The following is a 24,033-nucleotide window of genomic DNA, read 5'->3' as shown; positions in this document are numbered from 1 at the left end:
TCTAGTTATATTAGAAGTTTAGTTGTGTCAAATATTGTTCTAAAAGGGACTAAAAGCAGAGGTGAGAAATATTCCTGGATGTAGTGGGAAGTTTTTTTAATTTTTATTTTTTAATGAGAATTACTAAAGCAGCAAAACACAGCACAATATAGTAGAAAGCACTGTAGATTTCCAATTCGCATATATTACTGCAGTCTAGATTTTGCTACAGACCCACTGTGTGATCTTAAATAATTCATTTCCCATCTCTGATCCTTAGTTTTCACATCTGTAAAACAAGAATAAATGTCTACCCTACCTCAAAGCAGGTTGAAATAGTATATGCTAAAGCCCATTAAAACTTTAAAACACTATATAGATTTAAGGTGGTTGCTGTTATTTTATACAGCTGCAAATCACTGTAAGGGTTTTATTCAAGCCAGTAATAAGAACTCCAGACTTTGTACATAAACTGCTGTGTGTTTGGAGTTTACTGGACTGAAACTCATTTGTTTAAAATTTAGTTTGAAAAATAATAAAGAGCAGAATAACAAAAATCTTGTGGGCACTACATTCTTTTTCTTACTTTCCAATATGGCTTTATCCATTTGTTTCCTCCCAGCCAACTAATTGCCATTTTATGAAAGTAATCTTCCCTCACATTTATGTAATCCAATTATAGAACCCATTAGAAATTGTAAAGTGGAGGCCAGGCCTGATGACAGTAACTGTAATCCCAATACTTTAGGAGGCCAAGGTGGAAAGACCACTTGAGGCCAGGAGTTCAAGACCAACAAGATGTCTACAAAAATAAAAAATAAATGTGGTAAAACATACCCAGAGTCAGTTTGTTTTTCATTCTAGTACTTTAATCATAATTTAACTAAAATGCTGCCATTTTTCCAGAGGAAATCAAGGGGAGTAAAACTGCAGGTCAAATCTCCAAAATCAAATGAACAGGGAGGAAAACGAGATTTGTTACAACCTGGTCTCTGTTGTGGCCACTGATTACACACTACAGAAATCTTGGAGGGGTTCCAAGAGTGGGTGATGAAAGTGCATCCATGAGGAGCTGTCAGGAGTGAGTATTCTCAAGACTCCTGGGACCCAGATATTGAAAGACAAAATCTCCAAGCATGATTTACTTAAAAGATAGATGAGGAAAACAGCAGAGGGAAAGTTTCCTCAAAACTTTTCTCCGTATCTCTTTGGTGATTTTCCCTTTCTTCTGTATGTGATCTGTGTTAATGATGGTCACATTTAAATATCCTGCCCAGATCTCTCCTTGGCTTCTTTTTTGTAACTGCATAGCTCCAGCTGAATGTCCATAACCTTCAGAAACTCAGTAAGTCAGCACTGAGCTGAACTTACCCAATAACCTGCTTCTCTTTCTCCTTTCCTGTTCCCTCCTGTGGTCTCTTACCACCCTCCCGTTCTCACACTAAGCCTCAAGTCCTTCTGAGCTGTTCCCTCTTGTTTATGTTTATTGGGCCAGTCACTAGTATCTTTCAAACCCATTTCCTTCACTCCCTCCTCCATCTCACACCAACACAATAGTAATCTGCTTCCTCAATTCCCTGCCTACAATCTTGTCCCCATAGTGTCTATTCTCACAGATCAGCAAGCCGTCAGACCTTTCATGGTTCTCTATCACTTAACCCTAACATGTTCTACGTAATACCTCTTCCACAGCATGTTATTTAAATACCTCCTATGCAAATGGGGGAGGCTTTCATGGTCAAATAAGTTTGGGAAGCACTATTAATCTAAAAATGGGTTCACTGCAGAACTTACCAGAACCTTTGATGTATTGGGAGTTTTCTAAGTGGGTACATTTATACAAGTATACAGTGTTTTCCAAACTTGTTCTTGGAAACATTTTTGTAGATCTTTACAGAATTGTAAGATTGTAAAGAATTGTAAGAGAAATTGTGGGCCCAGTCTTCTGTGGAATATACGTTAAGAAAAGCACATTTACAGAGTAGACTGCAGCCTGCGTTATTTTGCCCCTACTGATCTCTTCTGCGGTCTTAAGTTCTTAGAACATCATATTTGACAAAATGGTGTGAAATGAAGATGACAAGAGTAATGGCAAAACCGCAGTTACTTTTGCACCAACCTAGAGTTGTCTGCAGATACCATTCTGTGTTTTTGCATGCCATCCTCTTTTGGGAATTACCTCCCTCCCTCCTTTTCCTTTCTTCCCACAAGACTCGTTTCACTAACTCTAACTCCGGCTCTTCCTTTAAGATGCAGGTCAGGTATTTACCCTCTTGAAGCTTTCTCTGGCACCTCAGTGTCAGACAGTAGATATTCGTCCTCTACATTCCTTGAAATAACTAGAGGCCTATATGGTTTTCCAAAACTAAAACAGCACCAGACTACCTACAACTCATGCTAAATTTAAAGCAGTTCACAGGATGCAGAAATTAAACAAATGAATTACTGCAATTAGAGGCCTGAGAAATGATCAGTTACAGTAAGTTATTTGTCCTGTAGAATTTTCCACATTGTGATTCAACTGATTGAGTCTTTGTGGTGTTATTTAACATGTTTTCAGTCTCTCATAATGCTGATTATAGAGTCTTTGTAGAGCCAGGTGTGATTTTTGTCAAGAACTTTTCATATATGGTGTTATATGATTCCTGTGGCACTACATCAAGAAGTGGAAAATACCTGGTTGTCCCACTTTCATGTGGAATTGACTGTTAAACCAGAAGTGTTATAACTTGCCAAAACATACTAAGATATCTTACTTTGCCGTAATATGCTGGCAGTAATTATAAGCAAGAATAAGAGGGGGAAAATACAAATTCTCCAAGGGGTAGAGAAAGAGTAGGGATCACAGATGGTTATTGCCATCTCTTGGATATCTTTTGTTTTGTTTTGTTTTTAGTTTTGTTTTTAACTTAAGAGATGGGGCCTCCCTGTGTTGCCCAGGCTGGAGTGCAGTGGTGCAATCATAGTTTACTGCAGCCTCAAACTTCTGGACTCAAGCTGTCCTCCCGTCTCAGCCTCCTGAGTTGCTGAGGCTACAGGCAGACACCGCCACATCCAGCTAATTTTTAAATTTTTTTTTTGAGATGGGGTCTCAATATGTTGCCCAGGCTGGTCTCAAATTCCTGGTCTCAAGCAGTCCTCCTACTTCAGCCTCCCAAAGTGATGAGATGAGAGAGCCACCATGCCCAGCCAAGATGTCCCTTTTTTTTTTTTTTTTTTTCTGAGAAGGAGTCTCACTCTCTCACCCAAGCTGGAATGCAGTGGCATGATGTCAACTCACTGCAACCTCCACCTCCTGAGTTCAAGCAGTTTTCCTGCCTCAGCCTCCTGAGAAGTTAGGATTACAGGCATGTGCCACCACACCCGGCTAATTTTTGTATTTTTAGTAGAGATAGGACTTCACCATTTATTCAGGCTGGTCTCGAACTCCTAACCTCATGATCCACCCATCTTGGCCTCCCAGAGTGCTGGGATTACAGGTGTGGACCACCATGCCCGGCCAGTGTATCTTATTGTAACAGTGCAGTTAGATGCATAGATTGAATCAGCTTCCTTAACCTCCAGCATCTACCAGGAAACACCTCTTTTCTGGGTTTGTAGTGTAATTTGATATTACACTACAATATCAAATTAGAGATGAACCAGAAGCTTTTTGGAGTATGGATAGACAAAGTCATTAGGATATTACATGTAATAAAGTTTGGAAAAAATTTCTTAGACCATTTCATCTGCTTTTATAAAAGAATTAAATGTAACAGGACTTTAGTGTTTGATACTATATTTATCATGTCTGCAGACAGACCTCACTATATAGATACAATTGAACTGCTTTAATCTTTAGGAGTGTTTCCTCCATGTTTATACCAGCTTTTCTGGTTTTGTGACTCCTCCCTCCTTCCCTCCTTGTCTGTGAGCTGTCACTTACTGATGATCTAAAATGTGTCTCACTGGAATAACTTCCTTAGTCCTTCTAATTTGTTCTTTGAAATTTGTTGTGGCCTTAGAATCAGAACATCTAAACTGTGTTCAATGTTTCAAACAGAAGTAACCAGTTCTATAATTAGTGCTGTATTATTTAATTCACAGGACATCAGAATTTGATTTTTTTAATGCACTAAAAGGGTTTAATTTTAAAAGAATAACCCATTATTGTAACTAAAACCTAATATTTTAAACTATATATATCTTTTTAATTAGATTACACCACCACCTTCACTGTCAGATCCACTTAAAGAGCTTTTTCGACAACAGGAAGTTGTAAGGATGAAACTACGTTTGCAACACAGTATTGAAAGGGTAAGAAATGTTTAAATTTACACTTATGCTAAAAATAACTGGTTTTTAGCAATAAATTAAAATGGCCTATAATTTTTTATTAGTGGATTTTTAAAACTTAGAACCATTTTGAGAAGTGGTTTGGTTTTGTGTTTAATTAGATGGAAAAATTTTAACCCTATTTTAGGATAGCTGCTCCCATATTATAATTTATGTTGAGTATATTTTTAATATGTAAGTCTCTAATAACTTCTTGTTATTTGTTGAATTTGTAGAACTGTAGCAGTAGATTCCTAGTGGAACATTTGGATTTCCAAGTTTTGGAATCGTTGCTTGGTACCAGCTATTTTAAGGCAAAAGGGCAAAATACTTATAAAGGCTATGCTTATTTGTCCATGTAGGTCTGCCTTAGTATGTGCCTTCCAATGGTTAGTCTTGGCATGAAATTACAGGAAGAAAAACCTTTATTGGGTTATTTATAGGAATTATAAGTCATTTCACTTGGATTTACGAAAATAAAATATGTTTAATCTTTGGGGAGGGTTGAGGACCTCTGAAAATGTGGTGTAAACTGTGATCCTTCTTCACAGAAATATATACATACTCATATGCAAACACAATTTGTATATAACTTCTTTGGTTCATACATGATTGATTTTCCTGGCACAGGTTCTTAACTTTTTTCCTACTGTGGACTTCTGTAACAATCTAGGAAATTTGGAACCTCTTCTCAGAATGTTTTTAAATTAAAAAAATTCATAGAATTACAAAGAGAAGCAACAAATGAAAGAAGCACAATACAGAATTTACAACACTGCATGACCGTTTGACAATGAGCAATTTGTTAGCAATAAGAAGTTAGGTAATGTAACACACATCAATAGCTATTTCAACTATAAGACATTTGAAACCACCTAGTGTATATTCATCTGTGTACCCGTCCAGGTTACAGAAAGTCTTGCCACCTTACTGTTAAGAATTCTTGAGGGGTGGAGCCAAGATGGCCAAATACGAACAGCTCCAGTCTACAGCTCCCAGCGTGAGCGACGCAGAAGACGGGTGATTTCTGCATTTCCAACTGAGCAAACGGCACGCCAGGAGATTATATCCCACGCCTGGCTCGGAGGGTCCTATGCCCACGGAGCCTCGCTCATTGCTAGCACAGCAGTCTGAGATCAAACTGCAAGGCGGCAGCGAGGCTGGGGGAGGGGTGCCTGCCATTGCCTAGGCTTGAGTAGTTAAAGTGGCCAGGAAACTCAAAGTGGGTGGAGCCCACTGCAGCTCAAGGAGGCCTTCCTGCCTCTGTAGACTCCACCTCTGGGAGCAGGGCACAGCCAAACAAAAGGCAGCAGAATCCTCTGCAGACTTAAATGTCCCTGTCTGACAGCCTTGAAGAGAGTAGTGGTTCTCCCAGCACGCAGCTGGAGATCTGAGAACGGACAGACTGCCTCCTCAAGTGGGTCCCTGACCCCCGAGTAGCCTAACTGGGAGGCACCCCCCAGTAGGGGCAGACTGACGCCTCACGCGGCCGGGTACTCCTCTGAGACAAAACTTCCAGAGGAACGATCAGGCAGCAACATTTGCTGTTCACCAGTATCCACTGTTCTGCAGTCTCCACTGCTGATACCCAGGCAAACAGGGTCTGGAGTGGACCTCCAGCAAACTCCAACAGACCTGCAGCTGAGGGTCCTGTCTGTTAGAAGGAAAACTAACAGAAAGGACATCCACACCAAAACCCCATCTGTATGTCACCATCATCAAAGACCAAAGGTAGATAAAACCACAAAGATGGGGAAAAAACAGAGCAGAAAAACTGGAAACTCTAAAAATCAGAGCGCCTCTCCTCCTCCAAAGGAACGCAGCTCCTCACCAGCAACAGAACAAAGCTGGATGGAGAATGACTTTGACAAGTTGAGAGAAGAAGGCTTCAGATGATCAAACTACTCCGAGATAAAGGAGGACGTTCGAACCCATGGCAAAGAAGTTAAAAATCTTGAAAAAAGACGAATGGCTAACTAGAATAACCAATGCAGAGAAGTCCTTAAAGGACCTGATGGAACTAAAAACCATGGCACGAGAACTACGTGACGAATGCACAAGCCTCAGTAGCCAATTCGATCAACTGGAAGAAAGGGTATCAGTGATGGAAGATCAAATGAATGAAATGAAGCGAGAAGAGAAGTTTAGAGAAAAAAAAAAAAAAAGTTTCGAGAAGTTTAGAATAAAAAGAAACAAAGCCTCCAAGAAATATGGGACTGTATGAAAAGACCAAATCTACGTCTGATTGGTGTACCTGAAAGTGACGGGGAGAATGGAACCAAGTTGGAAAACACTCTGCAGGATATTATCCAGGAGAACTTCCACAGTCTAGCAAGGCAGGCCAACATTCAAATTCAGGAAATACAGAGAACGCCACAAAGATACTCCTCGAGAACAGCAACTCCAAGACACATAATTGTCAGATTCATCAAAGGTGAAATGAAGGAAAAAATGTTAAGGGCAGCCAGAGAGAAAGGTTGGGTTACCCACAAAGGGAAGCCCATCAGACTAACAGCTGATCTCTCGGAAGAAACTCTACAAGCCATAAGAGAGTGGGGGCCAATATTCAACATTCTTAAAGAAAAGAATTTTCAACCCAGAATTTCATATCCAGCCAAACTAAGCTTCATAAGTGAAGGAGAAATAAAATACTTTACAGACAAGCAAGTGCCAAGAGATTTTGTCACCACCAGGCCTGCCCTAAAAGAGCTCCTGAAGGAAGCACTAAACATAGGAACAACTGGTACCAGCCACTGCAAAAACATGCCAAATTGTAAAGACCATCAATGCTAGGAAGAAACTGCATCAACTAACGAGCAAAATAACCAGCTAACATCATATGGGACAGGATCAAATTCACACAAAGCAATATTAACCTTAAATGTAAATGGGCTAAATGCTCCAATTAAAAGACACAGACTGGCAAATTGGATAAAGAGTCAAGACCCATCAGTGTGCTGTATTCAGGAAACCCATCTCATGTGCAGAGACACACATAGGATCAAAATAAAGGGATGGAGGAAGATCTACCAACCAAATGGAAAACAAAAAAAGGCAGAGGTTGCAATCCTAGTCTCTGATAAAACAGACTTGAAACCAACAAAGATCAAAAGAGACAAAGAAGGCCATTACATAATGGTAAAGGGATCAATTCAACAAGAAGAGCTAACCTAAAAATATATGCACCCAATACAGGAGCATCCAGATTCATAAATCAAGTCCTTAGAGACCTAGAAAGAGACTTAGACTCCCACACAATAATAATAATGAGAGACTTTAACACCCCACTGTCAACATTAGACAGATCAACGAGACAGAAAGTTAACAAGGATATCCAGGAATTGAACTCAGCTCTGCACCAAGCGGACCTCATAGACATCTACAGAACTCTCCACCCCACATCAACAGAATATACATTATTCTCAGCACCACACTGCACTTATTCCAAAATTGACCACATAGTTGGAAGTAAAGCACTCCTCAGGAAATGTAAAAGAACAGAAATTGTAACAAACTGTCTCTCAGACCACAGTGCAATCAAACCAGAACTCAGGATTAAGAAACTCACTCAAAACCGCTCAACTACATGGAAACTGAACAACCTGCTCCTGAATGACTACTGGGTAAATAATGAAATGAAGGCAGAAATAACGATGTTCTTTGAAACCAACGAGAACAAAGACACAACATACCAGAATCTCTGGGACACACAGAAAGCAGTGTGTAGAGGGAAATTTATAGCACTAAATGCCCACAAGAGAAAGCAGGAAAGATCTAAAATTGACACCCTAACATCACAATTAAAAGAACTAGAGAAGCAAGAGCAAACACATTGAAAAGCTAGCAGAAGGCAAGAAATAACTAAGATCAGAGCAGAACTGAAGGAAATAGAGACACAAAAAACCCTTAAAAAAATCAATGAATCCAGGAACTGATTTTTTGAAAAGATCAACAAAAGTGATAGACCACTAGCAAGACTAATAAAGAAAAAAAGAGAGAAGAATCAAATAGACGCAATAAAAAATGATAAAGGGGATATCACCACCCATCCCACAGAAATACAAACTACCATCAGAGAATACTATAAACACCTCTATGCAAATAAACTAGAAAATCTAGAAGAAATGGATGAATTCCTCGACACGTACATCTTCCCAAGACTAAATCTGGAAGAAGTTGAATCTCTGAATAGACAAATAACAGGCTCTGAAATTGAGGCAATAATCAATAGCTTACCAACCAAAAAAAGTCCAGGACCAGATGGATTCACAGCTGAATTCTACCAGAGGTACAAGGAGGAGCTGGTACCATTCCTTCTGAAACTATTCCAATCAATAGAAAAAGAGGGAATCCTCCCTAACTCATTTTATGAGGCCAGCATCATCCTGGTACCAAAGCCTGGCAGAGACACAACCAAAAAAGAGAATTTTAGACCAATATCCTTGATGAACATCGATGCAAAAATCCTCAATAAAATACTGGCAAACCGAATCCAGCAGCACATCAAAAAGCTTATCCACCATGATCAAGTGGGCTTCATCCCTGGGATGCAAGGCTGGTTCATCATATGCAAATCAATAAACGTAATCCAGCATATAAACAGAACCAAAGACAAAAACCACATGATTATCTCAATAGCGGCAGAAAAGGCCTTTGACAAAATTCAACAACCCTTTGTGCTAAAAACTCTCAATAAATTAGGTATTGATGGGATGTATCTCAAAATAATAAGAGCTATGTATGACAAACCCACAGCCAATATACTGAATGGGCAAAAACTGGAAGCGTTCCCTTTGAAAACTGGCACAAGACAGGGATGCCCTCTCTCACTACTCCTATTCAACATAGTGTTGGAAGTTCTGGCCAGGGCAGTCAGGCAGAAGAAGGAAATAAAGGGTATTCAATTAGGAAAAGAGGAAGTCAAATTGTCCTTGTTTGCAGATGACATGATTGTATATCTAGAAAACCCCATCATCTCAGCCCAAAATATCCTTAAGCTGGTAGGCAACTTCAGCAAAGTCTCAGGATACAAAATCAATGTGCAAAAATCACAAGCATTCTTATACACCAATAACAGACAAACAGAGAGCCAAATCATGAGTGAACTCCCATTCACAATTGCTTCAAAGAGAATAAAATACCTAGGAATCCAACTTACAAGGGATGTGAAGGACCTCTTCAAGGAGAACTACAAACCACTGCTCAGTGAAATAAAAGAGGATACAAACAAATAGAAGAACATTCCAAGCTCCTGGGTAGGAAGAATCAATATCATGAAAATGGCCATACTGCCCAAGGTAATTTATAGATCAATGCCATCCCCATCAAGCTACCAATGACTTTCTTCACAGAATTGGAAAAAACTACTTTAAAGTTCATATGGAACCAAAAAAGAGCCCGCATTGCCAAGTCAATCCTAAGCCAAAAGAACAAAGCTGGAGGCATCACACTACCTGACTTCAAACTATACTACAAGGCTACAGTAACCAAAACAGCATGGTACTGGTACCAAAACAGAGATATCGACCAATGGAACAGAGCAGAGCCCTCAGAAATAATGCCGCATATCTACAACCATCTGATCTTTGACAAACCTGACATAAACAAGCAATGGGGAAACAATTCCCTATTTAATAAGTGGTGCTGGGAATACTGGCTAGCCATATGTAGAAAGCTGAAACTGGATCCCTTCCTTACACCTTATACAAACATTAATTCAAGATGGATTAAAGACTTAATTGTTAGACCTAAAACCATAAAAACCCTAGAAGAAAACCTAGGCAATACCATTCAGGACATAGGCATGGGCAAGGACTTCATGGCTGAAACACCAAAAGCAATGGGAACAAAAGTCAAAATTGACAGATGGGATCTAAAGAGCTTCTGCACAGCAAAAGAAACTACCATCAGAGTGAACAGGCAACCTACAGAATGGGAGAAAATTTTTGCAATCTACTCATCTGACAAAGGGCTAATATCCAGAATCTACAATGAACTCAAACAGATTTACAAGAAAAAAACCCATCAACAAGTAGGTGAAGGATATGAACAAACACTTCTCAAAAGAAGACATTTATGCAGCCAACAGACACATGAAAAAATGCTCATCATCACTGGCCATCAGAGAAAAGTAAATCAAAACCACAGTGAGATACCATCTCATACCAGTTAGAATGGCAATCATTAAAAAGTCAGGAAACAACAGGTGCTGGAGAGGATGTGGAGAAATAGGAACACTTTTACACTGTTGGTGGGACTGTAAACTAGTTCAACCATTGTGGAAGTCAGTGTGGCGATTCCTCAGGGATCTAGAACTAGAAATACCATTTGACCCAGCCATCCCATTACTGGGTATATACCCAAAGGATTATAAATCACGCTGCTATAAAGACACATGCACACGTATGTTTATTGCGGCACTATTCACAGTAGCAAAGACTTGGAACCAACCCAAATGTCCAACAATGATAGACTGGATTAAGAAAATGTGGCACATATACACCGTCCAATACTATGCAGCCATAAAAAAATGATGAGTTTGTGTCCTTTGTAGGGACATGGATGAAGCTGGAAACCATCATTCTCAACAAACTATCGCAAGGACAAAAAACCAAACACCACATGTTCTCACTCATAGGTGGGAATTGAACAATGAGAACACATGGACACAGGAAGGGGAACATCACACACCGGGGACTGTTGTGGGGTGGGGGGAGGGGGGGAGGGATAGCATTAGGAGAGATACCTAATGTTAAATGACGAGTTAATGGGTGCAGCACACCAGCATGGCACATGTATACATATGTAGCAAACCTGCACGTTGTGCACATGTACCTTAAAACTTAAAGTATAATATTTAAAAAATAAAAAAATTCTTATTTGAACTGTGCAATTTGTAGAACTTTAACAAATAACAAAATGATAAATCTTCCTCGTATGTGACCAATAAACAATTTAGAATTGCATGATACTCGAGGGCAACTTTAAATGTCTGACTGATATGAGAACAAACAACTTTACCGTGTGGTGGCTCAGTAACTACTAGCTGCAAAATTGCTTGATACTGGCCAGCTATGTCATACAAGTATCTCGGCCAGCTGTGTCATACAAGTATTTCTACGCAGAACTGCAGTTAGGTGTCATATAGCAGCAGATCTCACAACTGCAGGGATTTTATTTTGTTCTCTTTTTTTGAGACAGTCTCATTCTCTCACCCAGGCTGGCAGTGGTGTGATCATCATGGCTCACTGCAGCCTCAACCTTCCAGGCTCAAACCATCCTTTTGCCTCAGCCTCCCAAATAGCTTGGACTACAAGCATGTACCACTACACCCAGCTAATTTTTTAAAAAAGTTTTTGCCAGGCGCGGTGGCTCATGCCTGTAATCCCAGCAGTTTGGGAGGCTGAGGCAGGTGAGGAGATTGAGACCATCCTGGCTAACACGGTGAAACCCCGTCTCTACTAAAAATACAAAAAATTAGACATGGCGGCGCACGCCTTTAGCAACTCGGGAGGCTGAGGCAGGAGAACGGCATGAACCCAGGAGGCAGAGGTTGCAGTGAGCCGAGATCATGCCACTGTACTCCAGCCTGGGGGACAGAGCGTGAGACTCCGTCTCAAAAAAAAAAAAATGTTTTTATAGAATTGGGGTCCCACTGTGTTGCCCAGGCTGGTCTCAAATTCCTGAGCTCAAGCGATCCTCCTGCCTTAGCCTCCCAAAGTGCTGGGATTATAGATATGAGCCATCGTGTCCAGCCACTGCTGGAATTTTGAAGAAGAAATTAGTATAAAAATTCGGGAGGATATCAGTACATCTATAATATATTAATAATTTAGAAATATTTGTGATTTCTATGAATGACAAAGCTGCAGATACTTATGATTCTACTGTGGTTTGTAGACATATTCATGATTGAAAGAAATGCCAGTTGGAAGTTAGTGAAAATAAAGACATAATTTTTTCCAGTCCAGGTTCACAGACTACCCTACCCCTATTCTATCCTCAGGTTTCTGGAGGATGTGAGGACCTCAAATTAAGAGCTACACTGTTCAAGGGTCATTTTCCCCACAGAAAATGGTAACATTTGAATGCAATACTAAATGAACAAACAAGTTTACAGCCAGAGTCCCTGGCCCATTTCCTCAAAACTTCCCCATGCTGCACTCTATCACCCAAGAAACTAAGAGGAAACAATACATTGGCACACCCATAACCTATCCTTAGAGGACACTGTTTGAGAGGCTCTGCTCTAGGGGTTTAAAAACACAAAATTAAGAATGCTGATTGAAAATGTACTATTTAGATTGTCAGGTAAGCAACATTTATAATAACATCTCAATTATTTTAGGAGAGAGAGGCTCTGACTTTAGAAATGTATTTCTTGGCCGGGCACGGTGGCTCACGCCTGTTATCCCAGCATTTTGGGAGGCCGAGGCAGGTGGATCACCTGAGGTCAGGAGTTCAAGACCAGCCTGGCCAACATGGTGAAATCGCATCTCTACTAAAAATACAAAAATTAGCCAGGCATGGTGGTGGGCACCTGTAATCCCAGCTACTCTGGAGTCTGAGGCAGGAGAATCACTTGAACCCAGGAGGCGGAGGTTGCAGTGAGCTGAGATCACACCATTGCACTCCAGCCTGGACGACAGAGTGGGACTCCATCTCAAAAAAAAAAAGAAAAAGTTATTTCTCACATGGTGTTTGCTTTTGAGGGATTTTTGGTTATTGCTCTTAATCTCTACAGGACTACAACCAACTTTTTAGGAAGACACATCTAGCTGTTTTTAATTTTGCATCAAGGTTTTGGATATGTATTCAAGTTGCTCTTTAAATTGTACTTAATAAATCAAAAGTGTTAGGTCTACCTCTTTGAATATCGTTTGTCATATAAGAATTAAGAAGTTAATTAGAATTAAGTTAATTAGGACCATGTTTCTTTGTTTTTTCATGAATTTATAAAAACATTAAAACTGCAATAATATATTTTTGGATATAATGTGGCCTGTTTTCTCCATCAGGAGAAGACCAAAGTTCCTGGGAGTTGAGGAGAGGAGAGAATGGGAAACATGGTGGGGAGGAGAAGACTAGGCACATTCTTTGTATTCTCCCAGCCCAGCCTTCCATACAGGGTCAATAAAATCATGTATGTTATTAAACTGGCGAGTTCCTGGACTCGCTTTACCTCTCCATGAAGTTCTAGCTAGCCACAGGTCCCAGGGTTATCCCCATTGATATTTAGGCCAAAGAATATAGTTAGGACCAGATGGCACAAGTCCGTAGCAAAGATTAGGATGGGTTGGGATCTGTAGCTGGACCCCAGGAATTCTCAGTTTTTGCTAAATGCAGAAGATTGCCTAGATCATATTATGAACCTTGTGGTAGAATGACTCTGCATATTACATAATAATTTTGGGTCCCACTTAATACAGGATTTTATTGTGTGTGTCAGAGGTTTACAAGTAGTTGATGTCATCATACAGTATGTTTATTTCTATAAAAATATTCATTATAAAAAAGCTGCCAACACAAGGGCATACCACTTCACACCCAGTAGAATGGCTGTAATCAAAAAGACAGATGTAACAAGTGCTGGTGAGGATGTGAAGAAATTAGAACCCTCCCATTGCTGATAAGAATGTGAAATGATACAGCTACTATGGAACAGTTTGGTGGTTCCTCAACAAGTTAAACAGAGTCACCAGATGACCCAACAGTTCCACTCCTACTTACGTATCCAAGAGAAATGAAAACATGCATCCAAACAAAAACTTGAGTGTGAACGTTTATAGCAGCATTTTTTATATTAGCCTCAAAGTGTAAACAGCCTATAGGGGAGGCAAAAGTTAACCTCCACCATCTTAAGGTCCCCTCAGCCTCCCAAAGCATTGAGATTACAGGCAAGAGCCACTGTGCCTGGCCAGCATATTTTAAGTGATTTTATCTTACTTCATCTGACATAGATTAACAGGAGAAAAATATGCAGATTTATTTAAGATTTATGTCACATGGGAGCCAAAGACGTGGCAAAACCTGAGTGATTTTATGCTAGGTTGAAGAAAGAAAGGCAGCTGTGGAAAAGTAACTAAAATCTACTGGACAGCTAAAGGAAGATGAAAGTTATTTTAACAAGGTCTGTTTGTACAGAATTCTCTTGGCCTTGACTCCCTGTCACTGGTGACAAGAATGTTTCTTTCCTCCTGGTTTCAGGAGAGCATTTTTCCCATGGGAGTTTTATCTCTGGCTTTCAGGTAGAAAAGGGGAGGTCAGAGCACTCTTGAGCCTGCTGACTTCAGCTTGCCTTTAGCTCAAAATAATGCTTATGCCAAAGTGGCATATTTTGGGGTAGCATTTTCTGCCACACTTCAAGCCCAAATGTCTGTCAACTGATGAATAAATAAAATGTGGTATATCCATGCAGTAGAATATATTTTTCAGCCATAAAATGGGGTAAAGTACTGATGCATGCTACAACATGGATGAAGCTTGAAATCATTATGCCAAGTGAAAGAAGCCAATCACAAAAGACCACATATTGCGTATTGTATGATTCCATGTATATTAAATGTTCAAGATAGGTAATTCATAGAGACAAAAGTTAGATTGTTGGTTACTAGGAGCATAGAGGAAGGGGGTGCAGGGAATAAGGAATGACTGCTGATGGGTAGCAGGTTTCTTTTTGGAGTGATGGAAATGTTCTGGTGATGGTGGAACATCTTGGTAAATACACTAAAAGCCACTATACCACCATACTTGGAAAAATAATTTAAAAATAGAGAAACTGGTAGTTTTGGAGAGAGAAAATGTATTTCTACTTTTGGAACACTGGGAGTTCTCAAATTTCTCAAGCCTACTGTGAAGAAAAGACTACTCTGAAATTTGGGTTATTTAGCTTGTTTGTTTGTAGAGATGGGGTCTTGCCACTATGCCTGGCCTAACAAATTGTTTTTGAAATAAGATAAAATGACTTAAAATATGTTGGCCAGGTATGTGGGTTACACCTGTAATCCCAGCGCTTTGGGAGGCCAAGAGGGGAGGATCTCTTGAGTCCAGGAGATGGTGACCAGCCTGGGCAACATAGTGAGACCCCTGTTTCTACAAAACAAAAATTAATAATTAGCCAAGTGTGGTGGTCCACACCTATAGTACTAGCTACTCAGAAGGCTGAGGTGGAAAGATTGCTTGAGCCCAGGATTTCGAGATTACAGTGAACTATGATCATGCCTACACACCAGCCTGGGTGACAGAGTGAGAAGAGGCCCAGGCACTGTGGCTCAGGCCTGTAATCTCAGCACTTGGAGAAGCTGAGGTGGGAGGATCACTTGAGCCCAGGATTTTGAAACCAGTTTGGGCAACATAGTGAGACTTTGTCTCTAAAAAATATATATGTTTTTAATTAGCTGTGCTTCATGGTACATGCCTGTAGTCCCAACTACTAGGGAGGCTGAGGTGGGAGAATTGCTTGAGCCCAGGAGGTGAAGGCTGCAGTGAGCTGTGATCACACCACTGCATTCCAGCCTAGGCGAGAGAGTAAGACTGTTCTTAAACAAAAATTTGTTGAAGAATTTATTTTTTTTAATTCTTTATTCAACTAGGAAAAACTCATTGTATCCAACGAACAAGAAGTTTTGCGAGTTCATTACAGAGCTGCAAGAACATTGGCAAATCAAACACTGCCATTTAGTGCTTGTACTGTTTTGCTGGATGCCGAAGTATACAATGTACCATTGGACTCTCAGGTAAAATGTTTTTTGATACGTTTAGAAGGAATACTCTGAAAAAATGCAACTTGGCTATTTTTAGAATCTATTTCTATAGAAAGAACTTGAACTCAACAATCATTAAAGGTCAAAGAAGAAAAAAACTCTTTCAAGCCAGAGTACTTCCAGATGGAAAATGGTCCTCCATTTTCTAAAGCACTGTAAACATTAGGTTTCTATTATAAAAGCAGATGATCACAAAACACCTGTACATTTAGGATAGTGCCCTTACAGGTACACGTAATTTGTTTCTAAAGTGAATGTTTATACCTTTAGTTCTGACCTTCAGGCAGCTACAAAGCTATTGTACACTGAAAAATAGTGCAGCTAGATGGCACCTCTAGGTTGTGACAGTCCTAAAAACAGAGCGAGTCTTCTGGTTTGACTTTGAATGTTGGTGGAATACATGAATTGTGGAAGACTGGAGAAATATCTTCAATAAAGTTTACTGCCACATATAAATTACATGAACTCAGAACCAGTCATATTAGTTTTCAGAATTTTTTTATGGCTCATAAACCAGAAAAGAAAGAATTTAAAGATTAAAATTTTTATAATAAACAGTGAAGGATTATCACCTGAAACCAGACTAGGAAATGCTGTTTTAAAGGAAATAAGCTAGTAATACAAAGGATAATAGGGTATATCACACAAAAATATTTTTAGACTCTTCTGAGCTTTATTTTTCTCATCTATAAAAAAATCGAGATTGAACTAGATAGGTAGGTTTCAAACTTAAGGCACTGAATGGGCGTGGTGGCTCATGCCTGTAATCCCAGCACTTTGGGAGGCCAAAGTGGGCAATCACTTGAGCTCAGGAGTTCAAGACCAGCTTGGGAAACATGGTGAAACCCCGTCTTTACAAAAAATATAAAAATTAACCGGGTGTGGTGGGGCACACATGTAGTCCCAGCTACCAGGGAGGCTGAGGTAGGAGGATCTGTTAAGCCTGGCAGGCCAAGGCTGCAGTGAGCTGGATTGCACCACTGCACTCGAGCCTGGGCAACAGAGTGAGACCCTGTCTTAAAAAAAAAAAAACTTTAAGGCACCAACTTTTATTTCAAATGAAAGTGTTCAGAGATATCTGAGGATGCTATTAACATGAATAATTGTATCTCTTCAGAAAGAACTGTATGACTAAAGAAATGGGCACTGGAGAGGCCACTGAGGGACTTTCTAGAACTTTCATATTTAAAGATGTTTAAAGGGAAGAATGGATGGTTTTTAATAACTGCAATTAACAGTTTAACCATGTTCTTATAGGCTGGACTAAACAGTGGTATCTTGAGGTCTTTTTAAGTTTTGAGCAATCAGAGAGTACTGAAATGAGTTCTAAAACTCATTTCAATATAAATTGAGGTTTATAATCGAGCTACAATGAAAAGTCTCTTGATTTCTACCTCAGAATGGTTGAGTAAATATATACATACCCGTTGATTCCTTCTTTCTCCCAAAACTCATTGAAATGACAAAAGACATAAAAATTTCAAAGCCTGGCATGGTGGCGCATGCCTGTAGCCCCAGCTACCCCAGGTGGCTAAGGTGGGAGGATCAATTAAGCCAAGGAGTTCAAACCTGCAGTGAGGTATAATTGCGTCCCCTGCACTCCAGCCTGGATGACAGAGTGACACCCTGTTTCTTAAAAGTAAAGTGATTAATTAAATTCATTAAAAATAACAAATTCATAGCAGAGCTGGAAATTGAGGTGGGAAACTGTTAGACAAAAACATTAAGAAATTTCTGATAAGATTTAAAATAGATGAAAACATATTGGTAATCAAATACAGCAGAGTTGAGGAATGCCCAGTATCATATAGGTTCAAAAGAGAATTTAAAAAATAAATGCGTTTTCCTAGAACAGTATAAATTTTCAGTTATAAAGGGATTTTGATAACTTGAGTAATTCATTTTACCCTGCCCCAGATTTTCTTAATGATCCAGACCACCTGACTTTAGATTAAATTAAGCTTGCTGAGATCCTTTTGTGGATCATAAGCCTGATGATTGGGTTTTCACACTGTGTGAGACAGGCCTCTCTCAAACCTTGTTGCATCGTGCACACATTACCTGTCTGACATGGGGGAAGAAATTCAGCTTGATGAGATACCAAAATGTGAGGTGTACTCTCTTGACAGAGAGAAACTTATGCTAAAAACATTTCTGCATTTTTGGTGACTTACTTAAATATGGAACTGTTATCCACCCTTTTACAGCTGGCTTTAGGGTAGAAGGTCTCAAGTAGCATGCGTATTTCCTATGGGAGTAGCCTTGGAAGGAACTAAAGGGAAAAAAGTCTACTTTTCTTTGGGTAGAGGCTCGGATCATCCATTAGTCTACTCTCATCACTTCTTCCTTTTCAAAATAAACTTGTTTGAGCACCTGAAATGTGGTAAAGAAAAATAAATAAATAAACTTGTAATATTTAAGAGTCAACAATAACATTTTAAGTAGTCAAAACATCTAACTTGGGGGACCAATGAAGAAATTATAACTGCTAAACATGTGAGTAGTGGCCGGGCACAGTGGCTTACGCCTGTAATCCCAGCACTTTGGAAGGCCGAGGTGGGCAGATCACGATGTCAGGAGTTCGAGACCAGCCTGACCAATATGGTGAAACCTTGTCTCTAGTAAAAATACAAAAATTAGCCAGGCGTGGTGGTGGATGCCTGTAATCCCAGCTACCTGGGAGGCTGAGGCAGGAGAATCGCCTGAACCTGGGAGGTGGAGATTGCAGTAAGTCAAGATCGCACCATTACACTCCAGCCTGGGTAACAGAGACTCCATCTCAAAAAAAAAGAAAATGTGAGTGTGGGAGCTACCTGCTGCCTGGATGTCAGTTTAACAGCACTGGTAGTGGTAGTAATGGAGTGAGTGCTGCATTGAGTGCTTCCTGTGTACCTAAGCATTATCATGAGGGCTTTATAGACACTTTTCATTCTCAAAACAAGCTGAAGAGAGGTTACCATATTTTACAGAGTATAAGACTGAAACTGTATAATTAGTTGAAGATCACGTAGTAAGATACAGAGCTGAAATTTGAATATAGTCTGTTAATTCCAAAACTGGTATTCTTAAGTGTTGATAATTTCTTCATGAACACCCCAGATATTGGTCCTGGAAGAAATTTTGGCCTCAAAGGCAGCTCTCTCCCACCTGGATACTTTTTGTCCCTACAGATAGTAAACTGTAACATTAAATTTACAGTAAACTGTAAAATTAAATCTGTAATTGGTTATACAGTAATAATGTCACAGGCACAGTACTTAATGTAACATGCCTTTTTGAGAAATGTCTTTGACTTAGAGCAATAGGAATCTATTTTAGTTAATAATGAAACCTACCATCCCAAGAATTCTAATAACCAATCTGTCTACGCAATGCGGAAATAAAAGTTTTACCAAACTTCCACAGTATTCAATTTACATATTTTTCAAAATATATTTTCATCATTACTAAGAAAGCGGCATATACCATAAAAATACTATAATGGCATATAGATTTTAAAGTGATTTATTGTATTTTATAATATTCAACTTTTCTCTTTTAGTCTGATGACAGTAAAACTTCTGTGAGGGATCGCTTTAATGCAAGACAATTCATGTCTTGGTTACAAGATGTGGATGATAAATTTGACAAATTAAAGGTATGTATGTTTGGAAGTCAGTTTAAATGAATGCTTCCCCCTTCTTAAAAAAAAAAACTCTACAGCTGTATCAGGGGAAATAATTAGGAGGGGAAATACTGGTTAGTCATAAATCCTCACACTGGGCCACAATTGGAAAGATAAAGACCACAAGTCCATTTTAAGGACTAGTTGTAGTATGAAAGAGGAAACTGCCACAGAAAATGCAGTTTCCAGTGTGGGTCTTCATGCTTATTATCCAGTGTACCTGTCTGGTTATAGCTTGAACATACGAAAGAATAGGAGAATGGTAAGAAAAGGAATATAATTTTCAAATCTATAAATTATTTGATTTGAGATTTTGAATCATTTCAGAAGTCTTTCCCCCTAGGTTTTCATGTTTCTTTTGATAATTGGAAATCTCATAATTTGAAATAATATTTTCAAATTAAAATCTATAACAGCAGTCCCAACCTTTTTGGCACCAGGGACCAGTTTTGTGGAAGAAAATTTTTCCATGGGTTGGGGTGGAGGATGGTTTGGGGATGAAACTTTCACCGCAGATCATCAGGCAATAGATTCTCATAAGGAGCATGCAACCTAGAACCCTCGCATATGCAGTGCACAATAGGGTTTGAGCTGCTATGAGAATCTAATGCCGTCGCTGATCTAACAGGAGGCTGAGCTCAGGTGGTAATGCTTGCTCGCTGCCACTCACCTCCTGCGGTGTGGCCCAGTTCTGAACAGGCCATGGATCGGTACCAGTCTGTGACCTGGGGGTTGGGGACCTGTGCTGTATAAGATGAAAATGAAGTCGCAGACCCACAAATAGTTGGTATGTGTGTACAAACAGGATAAAACAGAAATGGACTTGTAGGCCGGGCATGGCAGTTCACAGCTGTAATCCCAGAACTTTGGAAGGCCTATGTGGGCAGATCACCTGAGATCAGGAGTTCAAAACCAGCCCGGCCAACATGGTGAAACTCCATCTCTAACAAAAATACAAAAATTAGCTGGGCGTGGTGGCACATGCCTGTAGTCTCAGCTACTTGGGAGGCTGAAGCAGGAGATTCGCTTGAACCCAGGAGGCAGAGGTTGCAGTGACCCCAGAGCTCGCCACTGCACTCCAGCCTGGGAGACAGAGCAAGACTCTGTCTCAAAAAAAAAAAAAAAGAAAAGAAATGGACTTGTAATTCAAATGCTTTTTATGCTCCTGATGTGTCCATTTTAGTTCCTAAAGAAACTGGATGAGATTAATTTTTAAACAAAGCAAAGTTAACAGAATAATCAAGTAACTCTTCTCTTCTTTTAAATAGACCTGTCTTTTAATGAGGCAACAACATGAAGCTGCGGCTTTAAATGCTGTCCAGAGGTTAGAATGGCAGCTCAAACTCCAGGAACTTGATCCTGCCACCTATAAATCTATCAGCATTTATGAAATCCAGGAGTTTTATGTTCCCCTCGTTGATGTTAACGACGACTTTGAATTGACTCCTATATAGCAGTCAGTACTTCTGACGGTATTGTCCTAAACTGGTGATGCTCAAGCATTATACTGTGGAATACTGCCTTTTGACAAAAATACTCATGCCTTTACAATTGTTAGTAAAGTTCGATTTAGTTGGTTATGTAGTAAACACTGTCATTTTATAAAAAATGAGAATTATTTTGGATCTTAGATCCAAACACAGTTTCTAATAGAAAACTATTATTTATATTGGGAAAGGTAACTATTGCATTAGAGCATGTTGGCAGACTGGTAGATATTTAAAAAGTTGAGAATCTGCTAACAGCGCTGGAAGTTGTTAGCACTCTGAGTAATAAGATAACCACTAGTATTCAAATCTCTTTCAGGTTTTATTAAAAAATATATATCAATAAACTTAAAAGGTTCAATTCCTACCAAATAGTTTCTAATGTGGGAGAAAAACTTGGCACAAAATTTCTTCAGTTTATTATCTGTAAATTAATTGTACAGTTTTCTTTTTGAAAGTTTTAATATTGTCTTCCTTTTTAATAACTTATTTTATACATATTGTGCAGATGTAAATCTTGTAAGTAATGGTCAAACTGTATACAAAGGGATTGGTAGTCAAAACATGTACAAAGAAATACCTGTAAAACTGTTTTGTCTCATGTTTTATTGGACCAAAGTTGTGGTTTGTATGGAGTGTAGTAGTAGCGTGTACAGGTAGAAAACTTTTAAATACGGCATGCAGGTGTTTCAGTTAGCTTGTTTTCATCACCATAACTGCAAAGATGTGGCTTAGTTGTATTGCATGCTTCCTATAATTTAACTCTCCATAATTGATGCCTGCAGTAGTGTAAGGCGTTTCATACTAGTCTCCTCTAGTAGACCTGTGACTTACTGTGTTGGACATACTATTTAGACTTAGTCATACAAAGAAACTTAGCTCTTTTTTCATCTCACAGTAGAGCCTATTTCCCCAGGAAAAAAATAAATGCCTTTGAATGAAAATTCTGAAATTGTAAATGTCTATTTTAATATTCACCTATGAAAGAATCTGTGAATATATGTAAATATGTTTAATAAATTTTATTGATCATGTTAAATCATTGTAAAACTTTTTTACATTGCTTAATGTTTTAAGCTTAATAGCCTTTGCACTTTTAAAATAAAAACCAAGTATGCAAATCAAAAAAAGATATTTGGTAGTCAAAATAAGTAAAAGAAATATAGGAATATTCCAGTCTCTGAAATGTTTATGAAAAACAGGTTAATATGTTGTATTTTTTTCCTTGTATCAAGATGCAAAACATAATTTGCAAAATTTTATAATTGAAATAAAACTTGGTATGCTGTTTTATAATAAATTAGCAATATACTTAGAAAAACATCCAGTTTCTCCTGTAACATGATGTAAATTAAATATTCAGTAATATTTCAGGTCTGAAATCTGCTGCTGAACTCGTTAGACATTTTGGAAAGGAAAATTAGGTTAGCGTACAATTTATCATAAGAATATGAGGCAAAATTTGCAAAACTTTCCACAGTACTTTCTTGAATTATAATACTGAATGTTTTCTGTTCCGATAGAGAAAAGTGAAGCAAATATGTGAGGAATGAAGTGATCTAGTGCAAGTTGGAAATTCCAGCTAATGGGAGAGAATGTAAATGTTTTTGAGTGCAAAGGTACATATTAAGCTTAGGGATTTTTGAATTTTTACGTCAATTTATATTTTAATTCTTACTGTACTTGGCATGCGCAATAAAGCAGCACATGTAAAAAAAAAAATACACAGTGCAAGGACTTTATTATAAAGGTTGGACATAGTTTTCTTTAGAAATTTAGGTGAGAGATTTTGGCCTTTTTTATTGGATAAATTGGGCCAGAAAGGCAGGGTAGATTTCGAAGCACTGGTTCTGTTGAAGTTAAGTTTATTAAGCCTGGGAACATTAAAAGCTAATTTATAAAAGCAATACTTTTTAATATGAAAACTTACTGCAAAGTTTGTTTATAGTTTTGCCTAAAAAGGAAATTGGATGGGATACTGTGGCAAATCATAAAAATAAAAAACCAGATAATTGAACTTTGAAGTTATAGAAAATCAGAGAGGGGTAAGTTTATAGGGCATTTTGTTCTGATGGTTCAACCAGAGATCTGGGAAACAGCACTGTTGGCCCAAACAGAACAAGGTTTTAGAAGATAAAAGCGACAAGAAGGAATCTGGTGAATTTTAGTCATCCCAGCTTTTTAGTCTTAACCACAGTTCTCACTCTCTTCAATGGTACCTCAAAAAGCTGGAGCCTCTCTGCCATGATTATGCTTCTACAAATTTATAAAGAGACTCAAAGCTAATGATAGCTTAAAAGAAAAGTTAATGCCTTCTCATTGGAAATGTATAATCAAATAAGTAGTTAAGGGCTTTTGGTATTAAAGATATTCTGAAACTCTGAAATGCTAGAAAAAAATTTGGAATGGAGTATATGCCTGAAAAGGTTTTGGATTCAGAAAGAAAAATAAAGGATGGTTAGTTTAATCAGTGATTCTTTTTAAACTCTTCAAATATCATGAACAAGATACTAAATTGTACCTAAGGATTTGTATTTCTTTACAATTTGTTCTAAATATCTGTTTAATGACTAGTTGATATTTGTGCATGTTATTTAATAAAGAGTTATATTTTTATAGAAAAAATAAGAGTGAAATGTGTGCTAACTGTTTTTTTACTTAATTTTACTTGGGCAGCTAGCAAAATTGCAGAAATATTCATCCTGGGAAAAGAAACAGCCTTTGAAGAATTAGCCTTTCGAGTTCAAATCTATTTAATAATGAGAAGTCTCAAAAGTGAATTTTTAAGTACAGGCATACCTCAGACATACTTTAGGTTCCAGACCAT

General features: G+C 38.6%; 1 protein-coding gene and 1 non-coding gene across 13 annotated transcripts in view; both read left to right on the top strand.

Annotated features, from left to right (window-relative positions):
* Nucleotides 1-23,831, top strand: part of ANKRD12 (ankyrin repeat domain 12) — a 144,626-nt gene extending 120,795 nt beyond the window's left edge. For 11 of the 12 annotated variants that reach the window (XM_054460981.2, XM_063653907.1, XM_063653908.1 and 8 more), the window contains 4 exons: nt 4,177-4,275; nt 15,885-16,028; nt 19,597-19,692; nt 20,988-23,831. In XM_054460981.2, the coding sequence (XP_054316956.2) occupies nt 4,177-4,275; nt 15,885-16,028; nt 19,597-19,692; nt 20,988-21,173 (525 nt within the window). In that variant the 3' untranslated portion in view covers nt 21,174-23,831. Of the gene's footprint in view, nt 1-885; nt 1,061-4,176; nt 4,276-15,884; nt 16,029-19,596; nt 19,693-20,987 lie in introns of those variants that run through there. The other variant, XR_010124213.1, reaches the window with a different exon arrangement.
* LOC129019213 (small nucleolar RNA U13) lies at nt 18,026-18,126 on the top strand. Its single transcript, XR_008495558.1, has one exon. It is a non-coding gene; the product is annotated as a small nucleolar RNA U13 (small nucleolar RNA).
* Nucleotides 23,832-24,033: the final 202 nt, after the last annotated feature.

This window comes from Pongo pygmaeus, chromosome 17, assembly GCF_028885625.2.
Source record: "Pongo pygmaeus isolate AG05252 chromosome 17, NHGRI_mPonPyg2-v2.0_pri, whole genome shotgun sequence".
NCBI classification, from domain to species: Eukaryota; Metazoa; Chordata; class Mammalia; order Primates; family Hominidae; genus Pongo; species Pongo pygmaeus.
This window is presented reverse-complemented; position numbering and strand designations above follow the sequence as displayed.